This window comes from Condylura cristata, unplaced genomic scaffold (genome assembly GCF_000260355.1).
Source record: "Condylura cristata isolate star-nosed mole 26May11 unplaced genomic scaffold, ConCri1.0 scaffold00028, whole genome shotgun sequence".
NCBI classification, from domain to species: domain Eukaryota; kingdom Metazoa; phylum Chordata; class Mammalia; order Eulipotyphla; family Talpidae; genus Condylura; species Condylura cristata.
The window spans coordinates 4565304-4578498 of record NW_004567129.1 but is presented as its reverse complement, the minus strand read 5'-3'; the positions used below and the strand labels follow the sequence as shown (position 1 = coordinate 4578498).

The window sequence follows — 13195 nt, the reverse complement described above, 5'->3', positions numbered from 1 at the left end:
ATGACTTGGCTGTGGTAGATGATGCCGCTATGAATGTAGGACAATAGGTCATTGCACATTAGTAAATACCTTTGGGTAAATATCTACAAATGACAATTTAGTAAAATTGAGGAAAAACGAAAAACCAAGGTGTGTTCCTCAGATAAGCTGCACCAGCATCTAGAAACTTACCAGAAATGCACATCCTCATGTCTGAGTGTGTCCATAGGAGATATTGATCCAGGCAAGTTCAAGTAAGTTCCTAGCACAGGCGCCTTATCTATGGGACGTGATGTGGCCCTGGCAGGTCAGGGTCAAAAGCTTTGAAGAAACAAGCTGATGTGATAAAGAATGGATTGTGAAAATATATAAAAATTGTAGCAAAGAAGCACTTGAATTGCTTTCTGTTTAATTTCAATTTGTTTGGGATTTGCCCTTGCTTGACTCGAAACTCCAGTGGAATGTGTTCAGTTCTGCCCTTTCTCTGTCCTCTCTGCAGTCAGTTTCTGGAAGTTGGGGCTAGAGTAGAATACCTCTGAGTTGTAAGAACCAATCGGCTGTGTCTCTTCACCTCCCAAGCCCTGACTTCAGCCACCCCTGTGGCCTCTCCACTGGCTGCCCCCACTTGCTTACCAGTTTCTTCTTCCCCTCTAATTCTCTCCCCAAATACCCACGCTGCAAAGCCCAGTCCCAACCTGACGTCGACCCACACCCTTTGAAAAGCGACTGTGACCTTCCCACCTCACCGCCACTTGGGGGAAGCACAGGGACCAGCTCACCGCACCTGCCCTCCAAGGGCTTAGCACCATACCTCCTTTGCGTGTCCTCCAGCCAAGCCATGAGTTCCTTCCAGCTTGGGGAGCCACTGTGTCTTCTTGTTCCCACAGCATCCTGGCCAGACTCAAAACCAGCTTTCAATTCTTATTGAATAACTGCATTGAATAGCCTTGTAGGATTAATAGCCTCCCATCTTCCTCCATAAACATTCACCTCCGGGCTAAATTTCTTCCTTTGAAAACCTTGCAGCAGGAATTCCCTTCTGCAGGAAAGACTCCATCACCCTGCCCCTCCCCGTGTCCAGGAGAGGAAGCCTCTCCACTGTACCCCCTTCTCCTACGGCTCTCTCCACACCAGAGTGGTCTGGGAGTAGGTCTCTCCCACTAAGCTTGGCTCTCTAGTTATCCCTGCTCTCTAACATGACATCTAGTGGAGTCAGTATCCAGTGAATGTTTCGTCAATTAAATAAGCTCCAGACACCTCCCTGAGCACCCCACCTTTTGACCCCTCCCCACGATGGTGTCCATATCACCAATCACCATGTACTTTACCTACTCTCTTTCAATTCATTCATCTGGACTATAACGGCACCAAAAGCACATTTATCACATCCTAGCAGAGTTGCTGGAACCTAGTAGACACTATATAAATGTTTCAGTGGAATCAAACCGGATGTCAAATATTTGCTGCCTTGGGCCTGAAGGGGGTGATTTTTCCAGGTTTGTACTAACACCACGGGCAGTTTATTTACGTTAGTTCATCACTAACGTCGGAAGATGTACATTTCACCTGGAAATGTTTGATGTGGTTTTGGTGTCCCCCCACCTGAAATCCATCACTTAGCTCATTCCGGTTACATATGTCTAAGAGGCAGTGTTTATTTCCCCTGTTGCTTCCCCACCCTGCCGGCTCTGTCAGCAACCAGTAAATCTGGGAAAATGAGCTCTGCCTTCTCCCTACCCACCTGGCCCCAGCCAGGAAGGAGAGCTTAGGGGACAACAAACCAGGAACCTGAGTGCACACATTAGCCCCCAGCAGCAAGGCCAGGGGAGCCCACAGACAAGCACAAGTTAGCCACACTCGCCCATCATGTGGAAATGCAAGAAGGCCCCACACCAGCGCCGTGGGAGTAAGGCCCGTTTGAGGAGGGACAGTATGTGGTTCTTGCCGGATTTATGGTCCACCTGTCCCCATGCTAGGTGGCCAGAGTGGATAAATCACACTCCAGACAGACAACAACTCGTTCTGCTCCAAATAATATGCTCACCGATGTGCTGGCAATATTCTTGCCACAGACCTGGGCAAGAAGTGGGCGCTGCTCAGCTGCCGTTTTGCCAGGAGTCTTGCTCTTGCCAGGAGTCTTGCTTTCCCCAGCCTCTGTGGGCAAAGCTGGGGATTAAATAAAGAAATGACTGACATTCTGTCTTTGCTGTAAATCTTGTGCTAATATTTCTCAAACAATACCCTACGTGTTAAGCAGCAAAGGTTTTGTTGGAAAGGGCCTCCTTACAGCTTTCCCTGACTCCTAAAGCAGTTTTTATGAGCTGGAATCAGCTCACACCAGCTTACAATAACTGATTGTGTTTATCTGCCCAGCTCTGAACTCAGTAACCTCATACTGTTAGCTTGAAATCAGCCATAATTTCAGGGTTTAAGCCCCAGATAATTGATGAACATAACAAATCAGGAGGATCTGTTGCTAGACATTTCCAGGGACATTAATCACATAACCCGTCTATTAACCCATTCTTTATGAAAACATATCTAGAACTGAATATCATTATTGTGCAACTATGACATGCCAGGCACTGAATTAGTAACTCGGACAGAGAACTCTAAATGAGAAAATGTCTCTAGCCTCATGGAGAATCAAATAACCCAGTAAGCAAGTAATCAATAAGCAAGCACATTACATGCTGTGGTAAGTGCTGGGGAAACAGTGTTAGTTCTCTATTGCCATCTAATGAATTATCCTCAAACTTAGTGTCTTCAAACAGGAAGTGTGTGTTAGCTCACAGTTTCTGTGCTCAAGACTCTGGGCCTGGGTCTGCTGTGTCTTCTCTTAGCGGGTACTCACAAGCTGCTATCCATGCAATCAGGACCTGCAGACAAATCAGAGAGTTTGATGGGGGAGGGGCCCACTTCCAGGCCCATGCAGTGGCTGCTGAGGCATCCACCTCCTGTGGCAGCTGTAAGAGGCCACCTCCGTTCATGCCACGTTGTTAAGAGACAGGACAAAGCATCTGCTAAACAGCAGCAGCAGCTGCCCACCTGGCACTTAGTACGCCAGCTCTGTGCTCCTGTCTACACCACCCATTTTAAGTATCGCTCACCCTCTAGGTACCATTGTTCTCCCCATTTTACATGTGAGGCAACTGAGGCACTGAGGCAGTGAGGGGTTAAATAACTCAATGGAACCACGCAGTTAGTAAGTGGTGGAGCCAAGGTAATAATGAGCGACCAATTCCAACCACTTCTCCCTAGTGTTAGCACCCTGTTGCTCAGTGAGGGCCCTGAAGTGTGTGAAGAGTGTCCAGCGAAGAGCAGCAGTTGGCCTGGAGGAAGAAGTAGAGGTGGGAGATGGAAAGGAAACAGCAGGGCGCCCTGGCTGTAAATGCCGCCTGGACTAAGTGTGGAGAGAGGCTGAGACCAGGCGGGGAGGATGGGCCCTGCGGGGTAATGGCAGAACCTTCCACGTCACATTTACTCGTTGATTTCCCTCCACAGCTACCATTATGCTTGTTATTGGTGATAAATGTTCCATTAAAGGCACACTCGCTGTAGCTGTGTGAAACACGGAGGGCCCAGTGATTGATTATGTGCCATATTTAATGACATGAGTTGATTCTTTTTTTTTTTTCAAGATGAAATGTTTGGTTTTCAAATCAGTGTGATCAGTGAACCTGTCCTGTCTGTGAAGATACACCCGAGGCTTTCTTTTAAAGGCACACTATCTTCTTTTTGTTCTGAAAACATATATTAACTGGCCGTGAGGAGACACCATGCAATAGAAATGTATGAGTGCAGAATCCAGGCCAGAAGCATGGCTTGACTCACTTAGATGTGTCTTACAGATCAGATAGCTTCAAATAAAATCAGAGCAGCCAATTTAATTTTCCAAACTTTGACACACTGCATTTCTTGGTCAAAATAAAATCCTATCTCCTTGAGCTGGAGCTCCCCAAAGTATAAACCATTCCTGAGAATAAATGGCTCTGGCTTAGAAATGCCACGGGTCTTCTCAGACCTTGGAGATATAATTTACTTCAGGGAAACAGTAATACATCTTCATTATCAATAATGAAAGTAAATAGCCCACCTTGTGGAGTGAGTCCTGGCTAGGTGCTGGGGGTCAAAGGCATGGTTCTCGCCCTTGAAAACTTTGTCTTCTACTTAGAGAAACAGTAAATGGGCATTTAGAATACAGCCAAACAGGATATAAGTCTTCCCATCTGCCAGGGCAGGGCAAGCTCCATAAGCAGCTTCTCTGAGTCTAAAGAATGGCTTGCTTCTTGTTCATGTCATCGTTTAAAGCATGTCAGTGCCGGAGTCATCGGAGATCCAGTGTCTCTTGGGAAAGAAAAAACATGGAGGATCGAGTGGGATGCTCAGGGCCATGCCATGCCTCACTCCTGCCCATATTCCTGTGAGACAGATTCCTGGAACAGTCAGATTATGGAAGTAGGAAGTGTGGAACCAGGCATCCAGTCTGCCACGCCATGTGGTCACCTAAGTCACATAAGTTCAACATCCAACCTAGTTGTTTGCTCCAGAGCCCAAAGAAATTGATGGAGTAAACTAGGATGTTACCTTCACCACAGGTTGATTAACTGCAAGCAACTGAAACTTGATTCTGGCTGGTATTTGAGTGGAAAGAATCTCCTAATTCAACAAGTGGGTGTGTTACAGAATGGAAGAAGGGGTTGAAGTCAGGAGCCAGTACTGTCCCAGAAACAAGCAGGACGGTGAGTGTCTTCCTGCTTAGGGCAGCCCTTCTAGGCATTCAGCTTTTTCTACTGGAGGTGACCACAGCCATCTCCCTCTGAAGAGGGAGAACCAATTGAAGGAAATACACACGAGAACCAAATAGAGGCCACAGGGAATGCAGCTTGCTGGGAGAGAAAACCATGGGCTTCCTAACATGCCCCCTTCCCACCCTGACCCCCGCCACCCCTGCACACACACCAGTTCAGATTACAGAGCAGCTGGACAGCTGGAGGTCTGTGCCTTCTCCCGAGGCAGAGAGGAGCGCACAAGTGGGAGGTCTCCAAAAGCTTTCAAGAAAGTACCTTGCGTGGCATTGTGCACACAGGCGGGAGTGTAAGCTGCATTCTGCGTCCTGGATGCCTGGTTCCACACTTCCTACCTCCATAATCTGACTGTCCCAGGGATTGGGGGCGGGGGGCTATGTGTATCTGGACAGGGAGACAAACATCCTGGGGTAGTGGGTGGCTGTGGGCAGCATCAGAGAATTTCTCCCTGCAGAGTAACAAGCCCCAAGCCACCAGCCCAGAACAGAAATGGATATGTGTGTATATTCAGCAGGAGAGACTGCCAGAGCTAGGGATTTCAGGGAAGACTTACTGGAAAGCCTGGCTGTACAGGAGAAATTAAGCCTCTACAGAGAGGAGTGGGAGCTATTCTTTGTGCTCACGCAAGGGGACCCTTGTGGGCATCTAGTCTCTCAAATTTCAAAAGAGTGGTTTATTTCTTGCTCTTGCTGTTTTCATTGAGAAATCAGTAATGTGTGTTACAGAAAAACCCCAAATGGAGGATAGGCTGGTGGACTTTTATCTTAGAGCTGCGTTTTAAAGGCAACACTTGAAAATAAGTCAAATAAATGGTTATCCAATAGGGAATGATTGAGTAAGTTATGATAGATCCATACAGTGGATTGTTGCACGACTCTTGAAATGTAGAGATAGCTTTATAAGTGCTGGAGTAAAAATTATATGACAAAGTAATCGTATCTATACATGCATAAATGTCCCTATATAGATATATGTAGGCATATTAATACATATATATACATGCAAGCATAAATGTATGTAAGCATGTGTGTCAAAGCTTGAGGGGAAAGAGACACCAGACCACAGAGGGCTTTTACTTCTTGGATTTGGGTAGAAGAGCTAATCACTTTCTTCTTTAGAAATGACTAATTGGACCCTTCCTGGTGGCACAATGGGTTTAGGATGCAGCACTGCACGCTGGTGGCAGCCGCCTCGGTGTGAGTTCAACCCCCTGCCCCAGAGGTGACCACATGGCGTGGCAGGCCTCTCTTGACCCCCCCCCACTACTCCCCTCAGCAGTGTATCTCGTCTATCTGCCTGTTCTGCTCCCCACTCTGTCTCTGGTGAATACTCTCATTGTCCCTGCACCTCTGGCCTGTACTCTAGTTCTGTATGAATAAATAAATAAATCTTAAAAAAAAAAAAGAAAAGAAAAGAAAAATGAAATGACTGTAATTCGCACTTTTTTCCATAATAAAAAAGTTTTAAATGGTAGCCTTAAGTTTGCCGTAAATGGACCCTTTTGGAACATCTTATCCCAATCTTACAATTTATCTCTTTAACAGTCTAATGATTTTCTGCTAGGTTAATCCATCAATTTCTCATTGTAATCATAAAGTTTTATTTACTTCAGGAGATGGGAATCAGAGGGTTCATTTTTTTTATTTTTATTTTTGAAATTTGTTGTTGAACTACCAGAGTGTTAAAGTCTTTGTGCACATCTCTGCTCAGCTGTGATCCTATTTGGCTACAGGTACATGTGGACATGCCTGTCCTCAACCCTAAATCTCTCCTAACTCCTTGAGGAAAGGAACCCTGTTTTTTCCTACCCCTCTAAACCCAATACCCAGCACAATATTTAGACATTTAATAACTTCCAACTACATTAATGCATAAAGAAAAAATAATAGTACCTTTGGCCAAAAAAAAAAAAATGTTTTTGCAGAGGGGACAATGTTAAAAGGAAAAATATGTTATTCGTGAAATGGTTGGAATGTTATAATGCAGAGCCCATTATGATACTGAAGCTCGAAACAATAGTGCTCACACTTCCTCGCAAATAACCAGATACTTGATGACAGTATTAGCTGCAATACTGGGCAAACCTCCCCGCTGCTACTCACTGAACATCTAATTTAAGTGTCTTAGGAAAAGTAGAAAATATTAGCTCACAGAACTCACAAAATCTAAGGGGTAAATTCTGGCTTCAAGGATGCCTCTTAAAGAGGCTCAAACTGTATTAAAAGTTCCTGCTCTGTTTGCAATCCCGTGTTCTCTTCCTTCTCTGTGTGGTTGCAAATGGCCAGAGGTGGAGACAGCTTTGTACCCTGACACCTTCCACCTGAGAACTCTCTCACCTAAAAGTCTACAGGACATATGTCCAAGAATTGAGTTTTAATCTCAGCAGCCTACTTGGGTCACAAGCTCATCACACAGCCATAGGCATGGGAGCCACATGACACCCCCCAACCTGCGATTAGGCGGATCGAGCCTCTCTGAACTCAGCTGTGCTGAGAGTGAGGAAGGGAGGGGCATAGCCCCTGAAGGAATGCCAGCCCAGGCCAGGAGGAAAGAGTGCCTTTGTCCACTGTAGCCAGTAGTGGGGACCATCCAGAGGTGCGTGAGCTCTTGGAGAAGAGAGATGTCAGGAGGAACTTGTGTCCTCCTCAGGGGACCATCAGAGAATCATGCTCAGTGCCCAATTTGCATCACGGGACAAAAATGAGCTATTCTTCCTGAGTGAGCCCCACCTGGGACACTGAGCAATTTAGTAGCACTAGTTACTATGGAATGATTAAGATCTTGGAAAGCAATTTTGAAATATGAATAAAGAGCCTTCAAATATTCATAGCCTTTGACCTAGTCATTGCACTTCTTAGAATCTTAGAATCTATCATTCAAAAAAAAGTCCAAGTATATTAAAAGCTTCCAGAATAAAGATGTTCATCACAATGTCATTTAAAATAGGCAAAATTAAAAAAAAATAGAAATAACCTAAAGTCCTAAAAATAAGATGATGAAGTAAATTATGAAATATATAATTATATGTTATGCAACCCTTAAAATAAATGTCAAGGAATTATGTTGGTAAATTATTTTCCACAGGGGAAATGATGTTAACTTTATATTGATCTCTTCAGTCTCCAAAAAAAATCCACTTTTTTTATTTTTAGTTTTATGATACATGCCTCCAAAAATGTATGATATTTTATTACAAAAGTGAAAATGTTATATGAGAAATTAGGCCAAGCTGGGGGTTAGTATATCCAGAGATACTCAAAAAGATTCTGAACGTAAGATTCTTGTCATGTTGGCCACAACAAGAAAATCCACCACAGAAGGCAATTTAAACACAGGGGTCCTTTTTTTTTAATTTGTTAGTTTTATAATTTCTAGCTGCAGACTTTATTCTGAATAGTAAATCTAATCCAACTTGTCAGTGATGCTAAGTAGAAAGTTACTTACATGAGGTTGATGATTTTCTAGTATCAGCTTGAGAGTAGATGATAGGTCAGGCACCTTTACAGAAAGATGCAGTTGAACCAAGCAGAGCCCAAATTACCCAGGACCAGGTTTCACGTCAGGCAGTTAGAGAAGATTGTGACCTTAACTCCCGGTGCTCATGTCGTAATATATCCATGTCTCAAGTATCACATGGCAGGCCTTCAACTTGCACGTTGTTATAGGTCAAATGTATCTCAAAAAAGCTGGGGACAAAAAAACGCTGTGAGTAACCTTGTCACAATAGTATGCCAACTTCAGCATCCACTTCTTGTCTCAAATTTGAGCTAAAAGCTTCACCAAACCATCCAGTAGAACTACTACTCTTTCATTTATTAGCTCAGAAGATGAGTTAAAGGAACAACCAATCAAAAGTGCTATAGAGAGGTAACAGCTCACTACCCCATAAAATTACATAAAGGTTTTGAGGACAGCTAGCATTGAGCTATTAACTTTACATGTGGACTTAATGGTCTAGGAGGGAATTAGAGATCCACCATTGTTTTTGTTCTTTGCTTCCCATGGTACTTCTTAATTATTGGCTGTATAGCCAGTGGTCTTTGATACTGTGGTGCTGGTAGGGTAGTTTGCAAATGGAGATAACCTTCAGTAACAAAAATAAAGCTGTGTAAGGTTTGTTGTTGAAGGTAGTTCAATCAGATTCACTGTGTGAATTTAGGATTTAGAAACCAATCCTAAAAAGCTTAAGAAAAACAAATATCCGAGTTAGCTGGCAAGTCCCTGGACACAGCTGGCCTGCGCATGGCATGTTGGAGTGATCCCATGCAATCATGGAAGCCTTGCTTTTTCACCAAGACTCAAGTCTGACTAATTTTATCTCTGTTTTGGCTTCCTTCTCAGACAGATTTCACCACCCCACCCACCCATGCTGTGCTTATGAGGTGGCTCTCTAGATCCTGTGCTAAATGCTTCCACGTTCACACCACAGAAAAGCAGAGCTTCCTTCCCAGTTAGGGAACCTGGACATGGACGCGTCATCATGCCCCGGGAGTGGCATGTTCCTGCCAGCTTCTGACCTGGGCTCATTCCAGAAGTTGGAGGGTGGGAAAAGCAAACCAGCCTAGAACCCATGGGCAGGAAGTAAGAGATGGCAGGTGTCCAAAGGACATGCAGGCTGCTGCCCTACCAGAAGAGAGGCATGCTCTTAGCCACAACAAGAAAATCCACCACAGAAGGCAGTTGAATATAGGGGTCCTTGTTTACCATCTTGGGATTAGGGCCATTTGTTTCATTGTTTAAATGTTTAGATGTGGCAGAAGAACACTTGTCAATATCCCAATGAAAAGCTTACTCATGCACATTAATAGCAGCAGTGGACTACTACTTGTGTTAAGCTTAGCAAATAATGGTTGGATTCAGATGCATCTTCCAAATTTAATATGATCCCCGCCCCAAACATGACAGAAAGAAGTGTAATATCAGTGACTCTAAAATTCAGTTGCATTTCTCCACCTGTAAAATGGGCATAATCCATGCAACTTTACATGCTTGCTGTGAAGATTGACAGCAGTGATCTCTGGAACGTACAGTGATCCAATGCCTAGCCCATCCAAAGTATTCAGTAGACATTCATTCCTGAAGCTGCCCTCTTCATTTTCATCTCATCACCAGCCTTAGCTTCATTCCTAGATCACTTTCACAAGTGAAATGGCACAAGTAGGTATCAAACATGCAATGTTTGCCCAAACCCAGGAAATGAAACATTCTAGAATGTGTCAAATGTCCCATTAAATAAGGACAGTAATCCCACCCCATGGCCAAATCCAATCTATGTGTAGCAACTACCTTGTGTTGAAAAGATTCCAAAGGCATATACACATAGTGAGTGTCACTGCAATGACTGGTAAAATCATCTGATGGAAGGGAGTATAGGGCAGCTAGGCCATACCTTACCACCCATCCCATGTGGTAACTCAAGTCTAAACACCATTTTCTTTTTTCTTTTGCCTGTAGACTCTGGAAAATCCCAAGTATGAGTTGATTATTGAAGCTCAAGATATGACTGGAATGGATGTTGGATTAACAGGCACAGCCACAGCAACAATCCTGATCGATGACAAAAATGATCACTCGCCAAAATTCACCAAAAAAGAGGTAATCCCCTGTGGAACATGACCTTGTGACCACAGCCATGACTGCTAATCAATATCAATTCTGTATACTGCAGCCCCTGCTGGCTCCCTAGCTACAAAACTAAAATGCTCTTTCATGGGAGAGAAGGTGGTGTTTTGCCAGACTACTTTTTCACATTTTTATCTTTTTTTTTTTTTTTTGGTAAAGCTGAAAATACCATGGTGAGGTGAGAAGAAAATCACTGAGTCTTGTTAAAACCCATAAGAAAATAATTTTTCATGCTAAAAGGCCCTTTTCATAGTTTTGCCTTAGTTGGTGTAGAGTGCATGTGCATCCCATGGTGATTTTAGCATAACAATACCTTTTTTCCAGCAAGTACAGCAAGTGAGAGGCCAAACAGAACAGCAGCAAAAGGCAAAGCAGGTTTTTCTTGGCAACAACAAGGTGGTCCAGCAGCTTATAAATAGCCAAGTTACTTTATCCTGAAGAGTGACTCTTTGTTCTCAGCTCCTGTGCTTGTATGATTGTGGATTGTGCTTGTCCTTTCCTATTTATCCTAGGGGAGCAAGGATTGGGCACAGCTGCAGGCACAAGATTACATTACACTCAGTTGCTGAATTTGTTTCGACTTAGGAATACACCTGGTGGGATGTGTTATGGTCATGGTTTCTCTGGAGGTCAGGACTGTGGCCTTTCTTACTGACCTAGAATCAGTGATGACAGTCCAGCCCTTTGCTGAGTCTTTACGGTGCTCCCACCTCTATCAACTGGGTGCTCCATCATTGTTTCATTGTCCATTTGATTGTGGGAGATGGTTTTGTTTCCCCTTTTTCTAGGTTGCTGGTTGGGGAGATACTTGGTCTAGGGGATCTAGATATGAGGGATGAGCGGCAGGTGAGATGTGGGCACAGAACCCACGTGCCATGCTCTTGGCTGCAGCGTTCATCCCTCATGTAATGAATTTCCACGTTAGGTATTTTGAAATGATCTTAGGAAATGTAGTTAAACTCTCCAAATCTGAGTTCAAATTATAGGTGAGAATTTCAGTCCCATTTATTGCAAAGTGACATATCTGTTCCTCTGTCGAAAGTTAATCTTTTTAGAAAAGACTACTTATTTTTGCCTACACGATAGTTGACTCAACAAATACTTAACTGAATAACTCATTTTGTTACAAAAGTCCCAGGTCATGAGAATTAATGAACTCTCTATGAAATTGTAAAGAATGTGTTTATGTATTATTATAAGATCCTTAAGAGACATTAAGCATTTTCTTCATTTCTTCAATCAATTGCGTCTTCAATTTTTACTTTAAAATGTCAGTTAGTAATTTAGATTTAATAGCTTAAGGTTTTTTTCCCTTGCCTATTTGATGAATTATTTTCAAGGTAAATGTTTTGGTCTCGAAGCTATAAGACCTATAATATATAATACCTATAATATAAATGGCATAAAACTTAAAAGGTCCTGTCCTTCAGATAGAATGTGAAGGATGGGTAAATGCTCTGATTTTCACAAAACAGTGGAAGGTAAATAGCATGAGCTGGAAGCCAGCAAGCTGAGAGCAACTGATATTCACATTACATTGTCAAATGTCTGCTGGGCCTCCCCCTTCAGAGGTTTCCTAAAATACCTCCCACAGTCACCACTGCTAAAAAGCACATTGCTTACTTCCACATATTTGGGGGTTTCCTTGTTATTTCCTTGTTATTGATACCTAACTTAATTCCACAGTGGCTGGAGAGCACACTGTATGTAATTATAGTCCTTTGATATTGATTGAGACTTGCTTTACAACCCAGCATGTGATCCATCTTGATAAATGGTCCATGTGCACTTGAAAATAATATGAATTCTCCAGTTGTTTAATATTCTTGTTCAAAAATTCTAGATAATTTTGTTAAGTATTTGTGTAGAGTAGATGTGCTACCTGTGATTGTAGATATATCTGTTTTTCCTGTTAGTTGTATCAGCTTTTTCTTTGAACATTTGAAGCTGTGTTATTAAGGGCATACAAACTAAAAATTGTTTTCTTTCCAATGCATTGACACTTTATTATGATAAAACTCACCTCTCTGTCTCTGTAAATGTTTTTGCTTTAATGTTTACCTCATCTGGTGTTAGAATAACTACTCTAGATTTCTTTTGCTTGGTGTCTTTCTATCCTTTCTTCTCTCAAGATTTCTGTAATCTAATCTTATATATAGAACACATCTCTTGTAAGCAATGTCTACTTAGGTATTAATATTTTTAAATCAATTCTGATAATCCTAGTCTTATTTGCATTATTTTGTCCACTCACATTTAATGCAAGTATAATATATTTGGGTTAAAATCCTAATATTATTTTCCTATTTGTTGCCTTTTTATATATCTCTCCTTTCTCATTTCTTACCAGTCTGTAACTAAGAACTTAATTGTTATACATTGTTTTCATGTTCATGTAGTAATTTCTGAGAAATTGAAGTATACATCCTTGACATGTAAAACTAAATTAACATTTTTATCACTTCTAGATACTGCAAAGACCTTAGAACATTTGACTCCCTTTTTTTTGTCTTATCTTTTGATATATAGGACAGGCAGATCTGTTAGTGACAAATTTTCTCATTTGTTATTTACCTAAAAATGGCTTTTGTTGCCTGAATTTTTTAATAATATTTTCACTGGGCCCTTCCTGGTAGCGCAGCGGGTTAAAGCACAGCACTGAGAAACTAAAGCCACTTCCGCATGAGTTCCATTCCTGCCGGCCCCGGAGGTGACCACATGGCGCGGCAGACCTCTCCTGACCCGCCCGCTGCTCCCCTCAGCAGTGTACTTCGTAGATCTGCCTG

At 42.7% G+C, this 13195-nt stretch overlaps 1 protein-coding gene across 1 annotated transcript in view; it reads left to right on the top strand.

Moving 5' to 3' along the window:
- CDH13 (cadherin 13) overlaps window positions 1–13195 on the top strand; it is a 921815-nt gene that overhangs the window by 808396 nt on the left and 100224 nt on the right. The window contains exon 8 of the mRNA XM_012730735.1: window positions 10242–10382. Within this exon, the coding sequence (XP_012586189.1) occupies window positions 10242–10382 (141 nt within the window). The remainder of the gene's footprint in view (window positions 1–10241; window positions 10383–13195) is intronic.